At 47.7% G+C, this 20,000-nt stretch overlaps 3 protein-coding genes across 4 annotated transcripts in view; 2 read left to right on the top strand and 1 right to left on the bottom strand.

Moving 5' to 3' along the window:
• nlk1 (nemo-like kinase, type 1) overlaps positions 1 to 2,028 on the top strand; it is a 12,324-nt gene extending 10,296 nt beyond the window's left edge. Inside the window, exon 12 of the mRNA XM_068578037.1 lies at positions 1 to 2,028. This exon is cut by the window's left edge and continues 1,162 nt beyond it. The gene's annotated coding sequence lies outside the window, so the exon portion shown is untranslated.
• Positions 2,029 to 5,980: 3,952 nt separating this feature from the next.
• sh2b1 (SH2B adaptor protein 1) lies at positions 5,981 to 17,106 on the top strand. 2 transcript variants are annotated; one of them, XM_068578030.1, is made up of 10 exons: positions 5,981 to 6,162; positions 7,329 to 9,332; positions 9,980 to 10,081; positions 11,108 to 11,199; positions 11,292 to 11,374; positions 11,985 to 12,140; positions 12,267 to 12,478; positions 12,849 to 13,023; positions 13,543 to 13,633; positions 14,105 to 14,267. In XM_068578030.1, the coding sequence occupies exons 2-10, from the start codon at positions 7,602 to 7,604 to the stop codon at positions 14,124 to 14,126; spliced, it is 2,664 nt and encodes an 887-aa protein (XP_068434131.1). In that variant the 5' UTR covers positions 5,981 to 6,162; positions 7,329 to 7,601; the 3' UTR covers positions 14,127 to 14,267. The 2 variants fall into 2 exon arrangements, with proteins under 2 accessions (XP_068434131.1, XP_068434130.1); XM_068578029.1 differs by lacking the exon at positions 13,543 to 13,633 and having other exon boundaries at positions 14,105 to 17,106.
• A 2,840-nt stretch (positions 17,107 to 19,946) lies between these two features.
• The window catches only part of ephx2 (epoxide hydrolase 2, cytoplasmic), a 6,048-nt gene continuing 5,994 nt past the window's right edge, over positions 19,947 to 20,000 (bottom strand). Inside the window, exon 18 of the mRNA XM_068578570.1 lies at positions 19,947 to 20,000. This exon is cut by the window's right edge and continues 281 nt beyond it. The gene's annotated coding sequence lies outside the window, so the exon portion shown is untranslated.

The following is a 20,000-nucleotide window of genomic DNA, read 5'->3' as shown; positions in this document are numbered from 1 at the left end:
ACTTTCTTCTTCTCTGGCCCCGCCCACATTGACCACTGGCCCCGCCCCCACTGGCCCCACCCCTGACGTACGGCCCCGCCCCCCTGCTCAGAAGGACATCGTCAGTCAAATGCTGCTTGTTTCCTTATAGTTTGTTGTTTTTTAGGACTTCCTGTTGTAGTTCCTGGCTCAGGTGACCCCGTTTATGGACTACGAAATGTACAAAGCCACATGAGGAGGTATTGATCACTGTATTGATCAGGGTATTGATCACCGTATCCGACTGTAAGAAGTTTCAGTGGACGATGAGACGAAGGAAACGGAGTGTCACATGTTCAACTCTTTGACTACTAAACTCAGTCGATTTATTATTGAATAGTTTTAATTGGAGAAAATATTCTGAAGAAGCAGGAAGTGAGTTTCTGATGTTCAGCTGCGGCCATTTTGTTTTTATCCTGAAGGTCAACCAAAAGTTTCACAAACAAAAGAAAACAAACTTTGTCTCTTTCAGATTATTATTCAATTTTATTTTGTCAGTAAACTTTATTGTTGAGACATTAAATCATTGATTGCACATCATGTGAATCTTTACATTCTGTAACTCTTCAAATCATTTAAATATTTCCAAATAACTAAACTGTTCACTCTTTTTAGTGCCGGCTTGTTTTTTGGTCGAGACCCAGAAAAGAAAGAAAATAACTTTTTTGTTCAATGAATAAAATCAAAGGAAAACAAAGCAAACGTGCCGTAAATAAACAAACATGTGAAGTAGATCAAAGCAGTGAAACATGTGACGCCTTCAGGGGCCCCTGGAGAAGAGGAACTTCTCCAGGAACCTTGTTTTAAGGATCTCAGGAACCTTTACGACGGCTTTTCTCGTCTCCTTTTTATTTGGGCGTCCCGAGAGCTGAAGGATCCTGGTGAAGTTCCTGAGTTTCTTCTTTGGCCCCGGGGGCCCCGGACCTCCTGGTTCGGCCCCCTGAGACCAGGGCCCCTCTCTCCTCTGTACATCTGCATATGTATATTTCCGCCTGGAGGACAGTTCAGTTTAACGACGAAGAAGACGACGAACATTTTGTGGTATTTTTTTTTATTTTTTATTGAATTCATATTTTAGGAAGTGGTTTTTATTAGAAGTTTTGTTTTTGTTTGTTGTGATCGGATTAGAGTCGCAGGAACGTTTTGATGATTGATCCCTAAAACAAAAACAATTCTTAAATCGGTTTCTTCCTTCAGATTAATTCTCATTGATTTTATTCCTTCTACAGTTTCACCTTTTTGGCTGGAAAACAAACCTGAATATGTCGTTTATATTCCGCTGAATATTTATATTCCACTGATTATGAATTATATATAAATGTATCCACTGAATATAAACTCTTTGATCTTATTTTAAGGATTGAGAAAAAAGACTTGAACCAAATGTTTCAAACTTTTTTTTTTTTTTAAAGATAATTGTTCTGGAACAGAAACCATAAAACATAAACTAATCTTCATTTGGAACCAAAACTTTTTATTTCTAAAATAATGAAACTGCAAATTAAGGAATTTAAAAAGGATAATTGAATCAGTTCTTGTGTCAACTATTTAAAAGAAATACTAAATATAATAAATACATATTTTGAGGGAACAATTTGTTGGTTCAAAGATCACTTTTTTATTTATTTTAGGGAACAATCAGTCAAACTTCTCCCTTTTTTGACTTTTTCTTTCCATTAAGTAGAAATCCTTCAGGAGAGGAGTCGCTTTTAAATAGGTGACCTTTAGGTGACCTCCGGGTTACCTGAAGGTCAGAGAGACAGACGGGTGGACGGAGAGACGGACGGGTCATGTTTAGAAATTAGACTCGTTTTTCTTCTATGAAAAGAAACTTGATGTTTTTATTATTATTATTATAAATATGAAACTGATGTTTTGTCTTCGTTTTAGCAACAAACAAAAAAAAGTTTTTTTTTGACTTGTGTTCCCAACAAATACTTGAATTTCTTAAAAAAAATGTTTAGAGTTAAAGTAGTGAATGATAAATAAATAAACGGACACTGGATAATATTCATAACGTTCACTGTTTTCTTTGTTTGGTGAAATCGGTTAAAATCTCTTGAAATCACCTTTGGGGAAAAAAAAGTGCACACTATTTAGCATTAGCTGCTATAATTGATTACGCTAGCTGTGGCTAGCCCGCTAGCAGGCTCGTCACTGGTCCAGAGACACACACGCACCACCTCAGCTGTAAGTAGATCAACAGGAGATAGTGAGATCTTCCTCCAATCTGTTGTAGTGAAGGGACTGCTGTGTGTCCCTCCTCTTCCTCCTCCTCCTCTTCCTCCTCTGGCAGGTGGCAGCTCCTCCCAGCTGATCCTCTTCTGAGCTCACACACACACAGTCTCTCACTCGCACTCTCTCTCACTTACACACACACACACACACACACACACTCTCACACACACACACACACACACACACTCTCTCACACACACACACACACTCTCTCAGAGCCATGTTGGCCCTGATGGCTGCCGGCTGCGTCTTCTTCCCCGGACTTTTCCTTTTATCCAAACAGTCGCTGAAACACATTATGGGATGGAGCGACGGGGACGCCACCATCATGTCCACCCGGTAGGAACACACACACACACACACACACACACACACACACACACACACACACACACACACGTGTGTATGACCTCAGATGTGCTTCTGTAAAAAAGGTATGGAAGCCCTGAGGACTCAAACCACACTTTTGCTTTTGTGAATTAACCTCTTGTTCTGACTCAAAACACAAAACTTTAGTTCATTTATATTTATAGAAATAAACCATCTTCATCCTCACCCAGATAATGAGCAAAATAAAGATGAGGATGGTATATATATATTATCTTTATCATCCTCATCTTCAGCCTCATCCAGATGAGGATAAAGATGATGATGTTGATGAGGAGGTTGATAAAGATAAATATGATGTGGATAACAATGATGATGACATTGATTAGGATGATGAGAACATAATGATGATGATGATGCCTTCTTCCTCCAGCCTGGTCTCCTCCCTGCAGGCCGTCCTGGCCTCGTCAGCTGGTTGTGTGATCGTGTCCTCCTGCAGTGACGTCCTGGAGGACCGGTGAGGCGTCACTGATCCATCTGCCGCAGGATGTGGTCCCCACAATGTGGTCCCCACAATGTGGTCCCCACAATGTGGTCCCCACAATGTGGTCCCCACAATGTGGTCCCCACAATGTGGTCCCCACAATGTGGTCCCCACAATGTGGTCCCCACAATGTAGTTATATGAGCTAATTATCAGACGAAGCTATTTACAACTCTAAATCCTCACATAATCCTGGGTGTGTGTGTGTGTGTGTGTACGTGTGCGTGTCGGCTTCTTCATTTCCCAGTCAAAGTGGAGCTTCCTCTCAGCTGCATTTGTTTACCAAATCACACCACGAACTTCTGCAGCAATGCATTCTGGGAGCAGCAGCTGTTCAGAGTCAACAAAACTCAACATGTCACTTTAAGAAACATCTCAAAAAATATATATACTTAGAGAATTCTCAACATTAAAATAAAATCTGAGCACCAATGTCACAAAAATGTCACCTCTGTAGTCCACAGGGGGCACTAGAACCAACACTACCTCTTTAGTCCACAGGGGGCACTAGAACCAACACTACCTCTTTAGTCCACAGGGGGCACTAGAACCAACACTACCTCTTTAGTCCACAGGGGGCACTAGAACCAACACTACCTCTTTAGTCCACAGGGGGCACTAGAACCAACACTACCTCTTTAGTCCACAGGGGGCACTAGAACCAACACTACCTCTTTAGTCCACAGGGGGCACTAGAACAAACACTACCTCTTTAGTCCACAGGGGGCGCTAGAACCAACACTACCTCTTTAGTCCACAGGGGGCACTAGAACCAACACTACCTCTTTAGTCCACAGGGGGCACTAGAACAAACACTACCTCTTTAGTCCACAGGGGGCACTAGAACCAACACTACCTCTTTAGTCCACAGGGGCCACTAGAACCAACACTACCTCTTTAGTCCACAGGGGGCACTAGAACCAACACTACCTCTTTAGTCCACAGGGGGCGCTAGAACCAACACTACCTCTTTAGTCCACAGGGGCCACTAGAACCAACACTACATGAAAAGTTCTCTTACTTTAATGTTATTGTGGAATCAGCCACGTCTCCTTGTTGTATTTGTTTAATCGATCCATCGTGTGATAAATGTCAACAATCTGTTTCCTGCTCAGACATTGGCTGACCGACGCCTACATCCTGTTTGCTGCGCCATACTTTGCCTACGACATTTACGCCATGTTCCTGTGCTACTGGCACAAGCTGCAGGTCAAAGGTCACAAGGGGCAGGAGGGCAGAGGCGGGTCAAAGCGAGCTGTGGTGGTCAGGTTCCTGCAGCGGGAGAAGCTGTTGGTGCTGCACCACCTGTTCATGGTGCTGTTCTGCTGCCCCGCCTCCCTGGTAACGCCCTGCTCATTTACATGGTTATTGTTGTTAATATGATCAGTGTTCTTGTTGTTGTCCACTAGAGGCAGCAGTGGTTGTATTGTTTTGTTATTATTATATGTGTGTGTGTGTGTGTGTGTGTGTGTGTGTGTGTGTGTGTGTGTGTCTCTCAGCTGTGGAGGCGGGGCAGAGGAGACTTCTTCCAGGGTGTGTTGTTCCTGGCTGAGCTCAGCACTCCGTGTGTGTGTTTGGGGAAAGTCTTGATCCAGGTGAGCAGATTCATTATTATTATGAGAAACACATGAAGTACTGCAAACATGTCCTTCTTCTTTTCTCTTCCTCCTCCTTATTCTTCTTCTCTTCCTCCTCCTCCTCCTCCTCAGTTCCAGCAGCATCACACTCTTCTCCACAAACTCAACGGGCTCCTCCTGTTGTTGACCTTCTTCTTCTGTCGCGTGCTGCTCTTCCCGTACTTATACTTCGCCTACAGCAGGTAGTAGTACTTCAGTCTGTGTACTCTTGTACTTCAGTCTGTGTACTCTTGTTGCAACTCTATTACATGAATCTGACAAAACATGACAGTAAACAAGGTATTAGTACCTTAACTGAAGATGGTTCTAGCTGGAACACCTGTCTGAGGAAACATAGTGTGTGTGTGTGTGTGTGTGTGTGTCAGTGTGTATTCTGTGACCTGTACTTTGTCTTGCAGGTACTCGTCTGTCTCCGTGTTCGCGGTGGCCCTGGAGGCCCCGTGGCAGTGCAACCTGGGGGCCGCCCTGCTGTGGCCCTTGCAGCTCTACTGGTTCACGCTGATCTGCAGGGGAGCTCTCCGTGTCACAAGGGGGCGGGGCCACCAGACTCCTCCTCCTCTGGACTCCAAGACAGAAAATTGAGAGCCGGCCTCTCTGTTGAAACACTTATGATCAATACTTTGATTAAATATCATCTGATTGTGAAGATAAAACTGATTTTTTTAAATTTATAGAACAACCTTGATGCTGTTGTATTTAATCATTTGTAATTAAACTTTTTGAAAGTACTTGAAATGCAGCTTTGTGTTCTTTGTGTTGTTTTTTATTTTGAGAACAACTTTTTTAGTGGAAAATAACTAAGTAAAGTACAAATAAGTACTTGTACTTTACTGGAGAATTTTTCCTCATGCTACTTCATACTTTTAGTTCACTTCATTTATCTGACAGCTTTAATAGGGAATGAAGATTTGTGTCAAAAAATGAACATAAACAAACAGCTGAAGAGATTAATGTCATTAATACATCAGTGTATTAGGTACTTATACTGAGTGGTATTAGTACTTATGCAGAGTATTCTTACAGTATAGTATTCTCACTGTGGAGTTAGTACTTTTACCACCATTATGTGTCTGTAAACAGAGAGATAACCCCCCCCCTCCCTCCCCTCTCCTTCCTCAATCCGCCGTTAAAATCCAGCGGGTCTTTTCTTCTTCTTCTCTCTTTTTTTTAACGGCAGCTGTCAACGAGCGAACGCGCGAACGATCGCGAGACTCCGAGGCAGCGAGCGAGAAGAAACGTTGTCCAAGGCAAGGCGAATAGCTATATTCATATTTAGCAACAACAACAACCTTTTTCACGAACAATCATTGCTCCGTTATGTAGACCGGAAGGACTAGGAAGTGTGAGCCACGTTCCAGCAACAGAGACGCGGAGGGAAACCCCGGACTGTGATGTGCAGGTAGCGAAAACACGCGCAACACTAGCTAGCTGGTTTATTAATAGCTAAGCTAACAGGCTAACAGTTAGCTTAGCTAGAGAAGAACCTTGTTGTTGCTCGTTGTTGATGTTGCTTGTTGTTGTTGATATTTTTTGTTTTCGTGGTTACAGAGGTGCAGAGGTCCAGCTCTAAGTCACGGAGGTTTTCTGTGTTCATGAACGTTACACGTCTTTAAAGGAGCTGAATGAGCTCCTTCATGTGACAACGTGATATTACCACTTAGTTCCTTCATGTGGAGTACTGCTCCTTTACTGCAGTACAAGTACTAATACCACGCTGAACAAACACACTATTACAGTACAAGTACTAGCACCACTCTGTGAAGATACTCGTATAGTACAAGTACCAATACCACACAGTACAAATACACTATTACAGTAAATGTACTAATACCACACAGTATACATACTGTGCTCCAGTAGAAGTGAGTCAGTATAATCACTAAGATGTAGTTAAAGTATTCAAAATGTGACCTGTACTCCTATATTTCGTTATGGATTAATCTGATCAATATTTTCTACATTTATTGATTTTATTCTTTGTAACAAATGAGAAATTATGTCATAATTACCGAAGTGACTCTTATATTAACAATATTACTATTACATTACTATTATCACTATTGTATTAACATTATTACTAATACATTAACATTGTTATAGATTAACCTAAACAACTAGAGCTGTGAAATAAATATAGTGGCTTAGAAGTAGAAGGTGTCATGGAAAGAAAATACTCAACTAAAGTATAAGTACCTCAGATTTATACTTGTGTACAGTACTGGGTTACAATCAAACTACTGTAGATCATCATGTGATATATGATGTTTTCAATCATTAGAAACATGCAGGTTTGCTCTAAGGAGATGAATTTAAGTACATAAAAAATACATAAATCCTACATTTAAAATCTCAGTCTGCAAAGTGACTCTGCCCTACAGGCTGAGGACATGCCGTTAGTACATGAGCTACTCTGATGTGGCAGAAAGACACACAAAGACGTGTACTTGTGCACTGAGCTGCTGCTGACGAGCTCGTGGCGTCTCACCTGAAGACCCGCCTCCAGAGCGATGCCTTCAGGCTCCTCGTCCATCTCTGTGAAGTAAAGTTTGTTTCTGTGTTTCACAGGATGCGGCCGTGTTTCTCCTGGACAGTCGGGTCAGACGGGTCAGACCTCCTCCAGCTGTCTGAGTCCCACACGAGTATTCAAACTCCCAAAATAATGTAGCGGCGTCTCCTTCAAGCCGCCATCTTTCCTGTTCCGCTGCATTTCAAGCGTGGTGTGTTTCGATGGGGCCGAGCGCTCCGCTTCTCTTCTCACTCGTTGGTTGGTTGTCAGGCCGATGTGCCGCTGTGCGCTCCGTCGCCCGCTTCAAGTGATTTGATCGACGGTCCATCGGGATGAACGGCTCTCTGTTGACCCCGCCCAGCCCGCGGGCGGCTAGCTCCTCCCCTTTGCCTCCCTCCCCCTCCCCGTCTCCCCCCTCTCCATCCATGCTGCCCCTGTCCCCCTCCCCTCGCCCCCCTCCTCTCCTGCCCCCGCTGGTGAGCCCGCCCCCCCAGGCGGCTGCTCACCCGTCGTCCTCGCTGTCGGACACCCCAACGCCGTCCCCCTCGCCGTGCTTGAGCTGGACCGAGTTCTGCGAGCTCCACGCTCGCGTCGCGGCCGGCGACTTTGCACGCCACTTCCGGGCGTTCCTCCTGGAGAACCCCCACTACTCCCCGGACTCGGCGTCCGCCTTCTGCCGGCGTTTCACCGACCGCTTCGTCCGCCACTTCCAGAGCGAGCTGGAGGGGGCGCTACCGTCGGGCTGCGCCTCAGCGAGGGACGACATGGCGAGCTGGGCTCCCCAGTCGGATGCCGCCTCCCTGGAAGAGGAGGCGGTCTCGCCCCTGTCGGCCTCCGGGGGCGGCATCCTCCCATGTCCGACGGCGACTGACGCCGCGCGGCCGCTATCGAAGCCACCGCCGCCGGCGCGGCTGGTGCTGGAGAACCGCTGCGGCGACCGGTTCCAGGATTCCTACGCCCACGGCCAAGTCCTGCCTCCGTCCTCCTCGTCGTCGTGCTGCTCCTCGGTGGGAGGGAACAACGGCCGGCGTGAGGAGCGTGGCGGCGGCGCCACAGCCGCTCCTGGGAACGGGGAAGCGCCCGTGGAGGAGGAAGAGGACAGCTGGCTGGGCGCGGCGTCCGTCGGAGAAGACGCGGAGCCGGACGAGCAGGAAGCCGAGTGCGCGGAGGCGGACGACGCCTCCTACTCTCCTCAGGACCCGCCCTCCTCCTCCCCGGCCTCGCCGCCGGGCTCCAAAGGCAACGGCTCGTCCAGCGCCTCCAAAAACAAACTGAAGAAGCGCTTCTCTCTGCGCAGCGTGGGGCGCAGCGTGCGCGGCAGCGTGCGCGGCATCCTGCACTGGCGCAGCTCGTCCGGCGACGCGGCCCAGAGCCCGCTGCCCTCCAGCTACAGCTACACCATGGGCGTGCAGGACGCCGCCCTGCTGGCGCCCTCCAAGAGGAACTCCAGCACGCAGCCGCCCACGCCCACCTCCTCCATGCCCGTCTCCCTGTCCATGCCGCTCTCGCTGCCTCACTCCTCCTCCTCCTCGCTGCCGCCCTCCTCCTCCAGCAGCGCCACCTCCCTGTCTCTGTCGGAGGCGGCGAGGGACCGGCGGCGGAGCAACGGCGAGGGCGGCGAGAAGGAGAAGTGGAGCCACCGGCTGGAGAAGCTCCGGCTGTCGCGCTCGCCGCCGCCCGCGCTCACCCCGACCGGCGCCGGCCCCCACCACTCCTCCTCATCCACGCTGCCGCCGAGCAGCGCCGCCGCCTCCGCCGCCGCCGGACCCCCAAGGAAGGTGGGCCGGCTGGTGAGGGAGGGCGGCGTGAGCGTCAGCTCGTCCACCGACGAGTTTGCCGGCAGCCACGGCTTCTCCGGCTTCTCCTTCGGCCTGCTGCATCACGGCGCCGACGGGAACAGCTCAGCGGCGGCGGGCAGCGCGGTGCAGCCGCTGGCCAGCGGGGGCAGCGTTCCCTGGAGGGGAGGACGCTGGCACAAGTGTCGCCTGGTCCTCCGAGAGAGAGACCGAGAGGGGGGCGAGCGCGGGGAGGAGTACTACCTGGAGTTCTTCATCCCGCCCAAAGTAAGTGAAGCACGGTCAAGGTCAGCCGGTCGGCTTCATTTGACCTTCAGAGCGGTTTCCTCTCTGTCTCTCGGCTCTGAAAAAATCACGTTTGTCTCATTTATTTAATCGTTTAAAAAAACTGTAAGAACAAGAAGTTCTTATCTTCACCTTTTGAAACTGTAGTTTACTCTCTGCAAACACACCAGACTCCACTCATAAAAGCAGAGATTTAAGCTCTCAGAGCTCAGGAGCTGCTGGTCTCCTGCTGCCTCGGGCTGCTGCTGTGTTTGTGTTGTTGTGTCACAGTGTTGTTGTAGAGTGTTGGTTCAGATCCACTGAAGTCTCACAACAACACAAACGCACTAACAGACGGAGGCAGCAGCAGACCAGCAGCTCCTGTTCCCACAGCTTAAATCACTGCTTTTATCAATGGAGTCTAGTGTGTTAATCGAGGCTCAGCAGCACGTTTGGCATGTTGATGTTTCTGTTTATGAGCTGCGAGCAGTGAGATCATTTGTTTATGTTTGATATTGTTTGATTCAGTAGCTGCTGATGACATTCCTTAAAGGTGCTGATGTTCCCTCTGGTTCCTGTCGTGAAGATGAGCTCTTCTGTGAAAGAGGAATGAAGTTGTTAAAAGATGTTTTCCTCCTCTGTGTCTTCAGTCCTCCAAGCCTCGGCTGACCGTTCCGTGCTGCTCCATGGGCGACGTGAGGAGCACCACGGCGCTGGAGGTGCCCGACAAGGAGAACACCTTCCTGCTGCAGGTGAGCCCTGAACGCACCGCCGACATGTACCTGAACGCACCGCCGACATGTACCTGAACGCACCGCCTACATGTACCTGAACGCACCGCCGACATGTACCTGAACGCACCGCCGACATGTACCTGAACGCACCGCCTACATGTACCTGAACGCACCGCCTACATGTACCTGAACGCACCGCCTACATGTACCTGAACGCACCGCCTACATGTACCTGAACGCACCGCCTACATGTACCTGAACGCACCGCCTACATGTACCTGAACGCACCGCCTACATGTACCTGAACGCACCGCCTACATGTACCTGAACGCACCGCCTACATGTACCGGTGCACGCTGCAGTCGTGCGTTCAAAGCGCCACAAACATCCATAAAGTCGTCTTCATGCAGCGTAATAAATGTTCTATTCTTGAGTTATGATGATATTTTGTCTCAGTAATCTGTAAAGAAACTGAAATGAGATGTAGAGGAGGAGAAGATGAAGAAACATCCTGAACATAAAGAACTGAGAACTCACCTGAAGGAAGACCAACTGAAGCTTCCTCTCCTCTTCTCCTTCTCTTTTTCTTCCTCTCCTCTTTCTATTCTCTTCCCTTCCTGTTCCTCTTCTCTTCATCTTCCTGGTTTCTTCCTCTTCCTCCTCACCCTCCTCTCCTTCCTCTCCTCCTCCTCCTCCTCCTCCTCTCCCTCCTCTTCTATTCCTCTCCTCTTCCTCCTCTCCCTCATCTTCCTCTCCCTCCTCTCCTCTTCCTCTTCTTCCTCTGCCTCCTCTCCTTCCTCTCCTCTTCCTCCTCTCCCTCTCATCTTCTCTCCTCTTCCTCCTCTCCCTCCTCTTCTATTCCTCTCCTCTTCCTCCTCTCCCTCATCTTCCTCTCCTCTTCCTCTTCTTCCTCCTCTAACTCCTCTTCTATTCCTCTCCTCTTCCTCCTCTTCCTGCTGTCCTTCCTCTCCCTCCTGTTCTTCCTCTCCCTCTCATCTTCTCTGCTCTTCCTCTCCTCTTCCTCTCCTCTTCCTCCTCTCTCAGCTGGAGGGGTCGTCTCAGTACGTGATAGAGACGCGTGACGCTGTTCAGATGAGAGCCTGGCTGAGCGACATCAGGAACGGCATCTGTCTCAGGTAACAAACACACAAACAAACACACAAACACACAAACAATCGAGTGACACCGAGCTGTGTGACGACCTGTTGCCCTCCCTCTGCCTCCACAGTGAGCAGGAGGACGCTGAAGGCGTGTCCGTGGGGCCGCTGGACATCAGCGGGACGCCGGAGATCGTCGACCGTCTTTCACAAGGTTTTTAAACGTGGACGTTCTGCTGGTGTTTTGGTTTCCTCAAAGGATGAATATCAGTTTAAATGAGTGTTGTAGTTATTTTATCTTCAGCTCTTCGCCTTTCTGACGGAGCTGAAGCTGTAGTTTACTCTCTCCAAACACACCAGACTCCACTCATAAAAGCAGAGATTTAAGCTCTCACAGCTCAGGAGCTGCTGGTCTCCTGCTGCCTCGGGCTGCTGCTGTGTTTGTGTTGTTGTGTCACAGTGTTGTTGTAAAGTGTTGGTTCAGATCCACTGAAGTCTCACAACAACACAAACACACTAACAGACGGAGGCAGCAGCAGACCAGCAGCTCCTGTTCCCACAGCTTAAATCACTGCTTTTATCAATGGAGTCTGGTGTGTTAGAACAGTTTGGCTTGTTGTCAATAAACACTGTGATCTAGAAGAATACACAGTTTATGACAGAGAAAACTACTATGTACTAATACTACAAACATATGATCTTACTTTCAGTACTTTGCTCCATCTACTGTAGTAGTACACCGACTGTGTAGAAGTACCTCACAGAAACACTCCGAAACATCACAACTTCATCTGTTGTTGTTGTTGTTGTTGTTGTTGTCTCAGTGTGTTACGGAGGCATCGGAGGCTCCTCCCCTCTGATGGATCCTCTCCCACCGGAGCTGCCGCCTCGAGCCCCTCTCGACGAACCAGACGGCCGGATTCTGGGCGGGGGCGGGGTCAGCCTCGGCACGCCGTTTGCCGAGACGCCAGACGCAACGGGTGTGTTTTGTTAGCTCTCCTCCCGTTGGTCTGAACACTGATTGGTCCTTTACAAAGTCACATGATCAGACAAAGCGCTCCATATGCCGTCCATTAAGTGCCTCGTGTGGCGTTGTCGTCGTGCAGGCTCCTTCCTGTTCTCGGAGGTGACCCCTGCGGAGGCGGTGGAGCATCCGCTCAGCGAGTGCCAATGGTTCCACGGCACGCTGTCCCGCCTCAAAGCCGCTCAGCTGGTGTTGGCCGGCGGCCCGGCGAGCCACGGCGTCTTCCTGGTTCGCCAGAGCGAGACGCGGCGCGGAGAATACGTCCTCACCTTCAACTTCCAGGGCAAGGCCAAGGTGAGTCCAGGAGCTAACTCCTCCCTCTGGTTGTATAGAAGTCTATGCTTCATGTGTTAAAGCTGCATTCTCTCTCCTGACCACCAGGGGGTGACTCCTCTGGTTGTATAGAAGTCTATGCTTCATGTGTTAAAGCTGCATTCTCTCTCCTGACCACCAGGGGGTGACTCCTCTGGTTGTATAGAAGTCTATGCTTCATGTGTTAAAGCTGCATTCTCTCTCCTGACCACCAGGGGGCGACTCCTCTGGTTGTATAGAAGTCTATGCTTCATGTGTTAAAGCTGCATTCTCTCTCCTGACCACCAGGGGGCGACTCCTCTGGTTGTATATAATATATAATATATTTATATCCTGTATGTTCTGTCCTCAGCACCTCCGTTTGTCCCTGAACGAGGACGGCCAGTGTCGGGTGCAGCACCTCTGGTTCCAGTCCATCTTCGACATGTTGGAGCACTTCCGGGTGCACCCGATCCCGCTGGAGTCCGGCGGCGCCTCCGACGTCACACTCATCAGCTTCGTGGGCGCCACCGCCGTGCGGCAGCCAGGTACGGAGCGCACTCCGCCGACAACAAAAACACACGAAAAAGAGAAACAGGAAATCGGTTAACGTGAACGTCGCGGCTCGTAACGCGTCTCAAACAAATCTCTTCATCATCATTACTCAGGCAAAAAAAACAAGATGGCGACGTTAAAAAAAAACAAGATGGCGGCGTTAAAAAAACAAAACAAGATGGTGATGTTGAGAAGAGAAAAAAAAGATAGCGACATTAAGAAAAAAACAAAATGGAGACATTGAGAAAAAAAACAAGATGGCGACATTCAGAAAAAAAATCAAGATGGCGACGGCTTTAACCCAGAATCCAAACACAAAATGATGTTTACGCGACCCGCTGCTAGATTCATAATCTGGTCACAGTTGTCATCTTAATGGTGTGATATCGCGGTCGGTGTTAAGTGTCGGGAACAGAAAGTAACTTCACTGTAGACGCTGACGCTCCGCTGCAGCTCTGACCTTTGACCTCTGTCTCTGACCTCTGTTGTGTCCGTTGGCTCATCCCTTGCAGGCCGGGACAGGGCAGGCAGCCGGCCCACAGTCTGTGATGTCATCACCACGCGCCATCCCGACTCTCCATCAACCCCCATCTCTGACTGTGTGTAAGTGAGACCAGACTCTGAGGGAGAGACTCTGAGAGAGAGAGACAGACTGTGTGTGTGTGTGTGTGTGTGTGTGTGTGTGTGTGTGTGTGTGTGTGTGTGTGTGTGTGTGTGTGTGTGTGTGTGTGTGTGTGTGTGTGTGTGTGTGTGTGTGTGTGTGCGTGCGTGTGTGTGTGTGTGTGTGTGTGCGTGTGTGTGTGTGTGTGTGTGCTCCTTGAAGTGGACCGTCTCCATGACTACCATGGACTCCATCACCACAGACTTCTCCTCCTAACCGTCGCTCACTTTCTCTCCTTCTCTCCTCCGACTCCTCACTTCACTCCTTCACTTCACCTTTGTCTTTATTTCCTTCTCCCTCCTTCCTCTATTTACACTTTCCACCTCTTCCTCCCTCTCTCTTCCTCCCTCCTTCCCTCCCTCCCTCCCTTTTCCTCCGTCCCTCTCTCTCTCGCCTCGTTTCCGCCCCTGCAGACTTGACCAGCAGACCCCGTAGCCCCCCTCAGCCGCCGCCTCCTCCGCTGCCGCCGGGCCGCCCGCCGCCGCCGACTCCTCCCCAAGAGCGACGAGACGAGGAGGAGGAGGCGGCGGCCATGATGCCGCCTCCTCCACCGCCGCCAGGAGGAGGAGCAGGAGGAGGAGCAACAGCAGCAGCAGGAGGAGCAGCAGCAGGAGGAGGAGGAGGAGCAGCAGCAGCAGCAGCAGCAGCAGGAGGAGGAGGAGGAGGAGAAGGAGGAGGTGAAGGAGGAGGCGACGACTGGGAGGACACTCCTCTACGCCAACTCGAAGCTGTGGAGGGAGAAGAGAGGGAGGGAGCGAGGGCGCCACGAGCCATCGACAACCAGTACTCCTTCTTCTGATGAAGGGAGGAGGAGGAGGAGGAGTGTGTATGTGTGTTTGTGTTTGACTGTGTGTGTGTGTGTGTGTGTGTGTGAGCGGACGTGAGATCGAATGAGGCGGCGACATCAAAGCCATTCATAACCAGTATTTTTATTTTGTTAGCGAGGAGGAGGAGGATGAGCAGGAGGAGGAAGAGGAGCAGGAGGAAGAGGAGGAGGAGGAGGAGGAGTTAAAGTACTAACACTAACCCAGAGAGAGAGGAGCGCCGTCACAACACTAACTCGCGGTACATTTCTGTTTCTTTGATGTCTTTGTTGTCGTGGATAAGCTCGGTGTTGATACCTCAGCCACCCGTCTGCGCTACGGAGGCCCCGAGGGGCCAAACGCCTGTGCGTGTGTGTGTGTGTGTGTGTGTGCGTGTGTGTGTGTGCGTGTGTGTGTGTGTGTGTGTGTGCGTGTGTGTGTGTGTGTGTGACACACAGGACAACAACAAACAAACCAACAAGAGTTAGTTAGAAATTCAACGTCAGTTTTCCGGATCAGGTGGAAAAATATCACTTTTTCTTTTTCATTTTTTTCGATCCTTGTCGGCCGGTTCGGATTACTTCCTGTTGTTGTTGTTTTTTTCGTGAATTATTGTTTTGTTTTTGTTGTCGTAGCAGCTGGTCCTTTTATTTTTCACCATCGTCCCAAAAATCATTTCAACCTCTCTGAAGTCACTTTAAACGACCAAACATTAATAATCTATAGATGTTCATGAAAACACAATTAAAGTAAGTAAATAACAATAATATTATGTTTATAGTCGTTCTTGGTGTTTATTCTAGTTCATCACCAACACTACATTTTACTAGATTACACCTGAACGCATCATGAGAAGTCATCCTCTACATTCAGTCGGTACTCGTGTTCACAGAGGAGCCTGAACGCACCACGATGTCACCGAAGTGATTTTAAACTGATTGAAATATTTTAAATACAAAGTCGGCACATTTCGCATTTTCACTGTTTGCTTTAAATTCAGGATTTGCAACTTGTTGATAGTTTTTTTTTTTGTTTATTTTATTTTTAAGTGTCAAACGTGGTTCATGCTTAAAAGAAATGTGAATATTTTCTGCTTTTCTACATTTTATTTTATTGTAAATTTAATATTTTTAAAGATATCTAAATGGGATTTTTTTTACAGGTGTTTTTATTATTTTCTAGGTTAAACAATGAACTGAATAACTGAAGAAAAATCAAAATATTAGTTGATAGATATAACAGAAGAAAAGCAGGCGGCGGTGCTGCCTCTTGTGGCCAAAACAAGTATTACAACAAACACTAAATCGACGAAAAACACCCATTTCTACAGAAAATAGGTCATTTTGAAAAGTATTTCTCCACCTGGTCCTAAGTCACAATCACAGGTGAGACTTTTAGTTTCATTTTTTTGGCCTCTCTGGGCTTCCGTAGTCCTAAAACACCGTTTCCGGTACGGAGCGCTCGTCTCTGCAGACTCCATTTTAACGATTTTGTGTGTGATGAGACTCTAAAGTAAATAAATGTATAAATAATGAGAATACTTTTACGTTCTGTGTATATTTAGAATCTTTTTAGACTTTTGTTTTCGGGTAAAAAAACAAACATTTCTTCTGTTTAGTCGAAAACAAAAAGTCTAAAAATATTTTAGTGGGTTCGTCTGCAGCTTGAATATGAAGCTCCAGATTTATTGATAACCAATATAATAATCAGTTGCCGCCATGTTGAGTTCCTCTCGCGCGGACCAGTTCCTCAGAACAACACAACAGCGTTAAATTGAGCGTTTTGTCAATGGACTCTGGTGCGTCGGGCCTCGACACACAAAACGGAACGTTTTGGGTCTCGAACCCGAGCAGACAGGAACCGTTTTACCTCAGTCACACTCGGAACGCGTCTCTCTCTTTCTCTCTGGCACTAAAGAGACATTATTGATGATACCAATAACAATAATTATTGATGGAAATAATAATAGTAATGATGACGGTCAGAATAGCATCCATTTGTTTTTAAGACACTTTTTTAAATTTTGTGTATTCTTTTACTCGATGTAACACTTGTTCCGACTCCATCTTGTAATTGATTGTGTTTGTGCCTTTTTATTTTTATTTTTCTTAGATAAAAAGAAGGAAATATGTGTGTGTGTGTATATATATACACATTTATAATATGTGTGTGTATATATATATTTGCTATAAGGCCTCGTTCTCAAGGCTACAGTTTCCTTCCTCTCTTTTCACGCTGTCTTCTCCTCCTCTTCCTCCGTTCATCAAGGGTTATAAAAAAATAATAATAAAAAAAAAACTAGCAGAAAATGTCAATGAGAATACCTACTTTTTCTACCTGTGCCTTTTTCTGTGTCTGTCGTCATCATCGTCTTCATCATTCAGTTCGGAGCTTGCCTGTTTCTTTCGCGCCACAGCGCCCCCCGGTGGCTCCTGCGCTCTTTTCTTTGCTCATGTGTTCGCGCTCCACACCGTTGTGTTCAGTGTCCTTCTCTCGGTTTCAGAACTCTTTGTGCCTTTCTCTGTCTTTTCTCTCTTTGCTGGGACCGTGTGTTGAGGGCGTCCTGCCCCGTGTGGTTAGTTTCAGGTACTACGTTGAATTTAATGATATAATATAAATATAGTGAAACATTGCTGTCGCTGTGTGCGCGTGGTCTTTTCTTCTTCTTCTTGTTTCCTTCAATATTTCATTTAGCTGACGCTTTTATCCAAAGCGACTTACATTATTGCTCTGTGCACAGTAGCCACAGCAACGGGGTTAAGTGCCTTGCTCAAGGACACAACGACACAAATTAGCATTAACCACTAACACTCTGATTGAAAGACTGGAATGCTAACCACTGAGCCACAATTGCGCCCACCTTCAATAAGACACGCCTACCTTCAATTAGACACGCCTACCTCCAATAAGACACGCCTACCTTCAATTAGACACGCCTACCTCCAATAAGACACGCCTACCTCCAATAAGACACGCCTACCTCCAATAAGACACGCCTACCTCCAATAAGACACGCCTACCTTCAATTAGACACGCCTACCTCCAATAAGACACGCCTACCTTCAATTAGACACGCCTACTGTCAATAAGACACACCTACCTTCAATAAGACACGCCTACCTCTAATAAGACACGCCTACCTCCAATAAGACACGCCTACCTTCAATTAGACACGCCTACCTCCAATAAGACACGCCTACCTCCAATAAGACACGCCTACCTTCAATAAGACACGCCTACCTTCAATAAGACACGCCTACCTCCAATAAGACACGCCTACCTCCAATAAGACACGCCTACCTCCAATAAGACACGCCTACCTTCAATTAGACACGCCTACCTCCAATAAGACACGCCTACCTTCAATTAGACACGCCTACTGTCAATAAGACACACCTACCTTCAATAAGACACGCCTACCTCTGATAAGACACGCCTACCTCCAATAAGACACGCCTACCTTCAATTAGACAAGCCTACTGTCAATAAGACACGCCTACCTCCAATAACACATGCCCACCTTCAATAAGACACACCTACCTCTAATAAGACACGCCTACCTTCAGGACACGCCCACCTGACAACAGGTAGGTACTGCAGTGGCTTACTGAAGAAGAGAAGAAGGCCGGAGAACACAAATTCAGAACCCGATTTTGACTCAGAACCCACTTTTGACTCAGAACCCGTTTTTGACTCAGAACCCACTTTCGACTCAGAACCCGTTTTCGACTCAGAACCCGTTTTTGACTCAGAACCCATTTTTGACTCAGAACCCACTTTTGACTCAGAACCCGCTTTGGACTCAGAACCCCTCAGGGTGGTTGGTGGTGTCGTCCCTCTGAAGCGTCGGTGACACCACAGGGTCCAGGGGTCAGAGTCTATAAATAGAACCCGTTGCTGCCATGATGTCACCGTTGGCTTTCTTGCAGGCCCAACTCCATGGCCCCCACAGAACCGGTACCGGAGGAGCCGATGGAGGTGGATTACAACTCTGATGAGGATCACCTCATGGACTGGGACAATGCAGACATCCCTCCTCCTCCCCCTCCTCCTCCTCCCCCTTCCCCACCTCCCCAAAAACCTGCCCCCACCCACTAAGCCATGAGTCTGCATCGAAAATAAAACACACTTTGGACTTAAAACCCATTTTGGAGTTAGAACCCATTTTGGAGTTAGAACCCACTTCAGACTCATTTATGACTCAGCTGAATGTTTGTTTATTGTATAAAAGCAATAATTAGGTTTTTCAGATCCTCACCGAGCTCTCAGGTCGGAGGTCAACCTGGATGCCGTGCAGCTGCTGGGAGGAAGCACCTGATTGGCTGGCGTGTGACGGCTCAATGAGCCGCAGGTCAACAACATGCTGGACGACTCGCTCTCGGCCAGAGACTTCCACGACGCGCTGAAGCCCGCCATCCACGGTCTGATGGGCCGCGAGGTGACGTTCCACATCCTGTCTCACGACGTTCCACATCCTGTCTCACGACAGTTCCACATCCTGTCTCACGACAGTTCCACATCCTGTCTCACGACGTTCCACATCCTGTCTCACGACAGTTCCACATCCTGTCTCATGACAGTTCCACATCCTGTCTCACGACAGTTCCACATCCTGTCTCACGACAGTTCCACATCCTGTCTGATGACAGTTCCACATCCTGTCTCACGACAGTTCCACATCCTGTCTCATGACAGTTCCACATCCTGTCTCACGACAGTTCCACATCCTGTCTGATGACAGTTCCACATCCTGTCTGATGACAGTTCCACATCCTGTCTCATGACAGTTCCACATCCTGTCTCATGACAGTTCCACATCCTGTCTCCGATACGAGTCAAGAAGTCTGAACAGTTTCTTCCTTTCATGTGGAAATAAATGTGCAAAAGTGAACCGGGAGTTCCTCATGGATCTTCCCCGGGTCCCCTTCCCTTCAGTTTGAATGTGAATCACTCACAAGAAGAGACGTTTCTGCTGCGATCATCATGATCTTCATATGTTGAGAGCAGGAGAACAGGCCGATGACGCTGGAGGAACTTTTATACCCAACGGTCAACAAACCTTCAGTGAAGACTCTTCAAAGACTTTATGCTTCACATAAAACTGAATCTGATGAAACACCAGAGATGTTTAGTTCTGACCACAAGAGGGCGACGTTGTTCTCCGGATGTCAAGAAGGTTCTGAGATTAAGGGAAAACGTAATCTCTGGATATTAACGTAACATTAGAACTTTTTTATAAAAATATTTCGACTTCATTCTTGAAATTGAAAATATCTCGGTCCGTTTTTAGGATTTTATTTTCTCTGCTTAACTTTTGTAATATTTCAACCAAAGATAAACTTTTAAACTACTTGAGTTTGAATTATTAATATACTATACGGTTTTATTTTTTCATTGTTTCTTCACGTCAACTTTCATCTTCATTTCCAGACCAATCGACTGAATCCCAAAGTTTAATTGTTCAGATTATTTATTATTGATTCCTTTAAAATCATCAAACTGTGAA

This window comes from Clinocottus analis, unplaced genomic scaffold (genome assembly GCF_023055335.1).
Source record: "Clinocottus analis isolate CAN_PGR_092001 unplaced genomic scaffold, fCliAna1.0.p SCAF_16, whole genome shotgun sequence".
NCBI classification, from domain to species: Eukaryota; Metazoa; Chordata; class Actinopteri; order Perciformes; family Cottidae; genus Clinocottus; species Clinocottus analis.
This window is presented reverse-complemented; position numbering and strand designations above follow the sequence as displayed.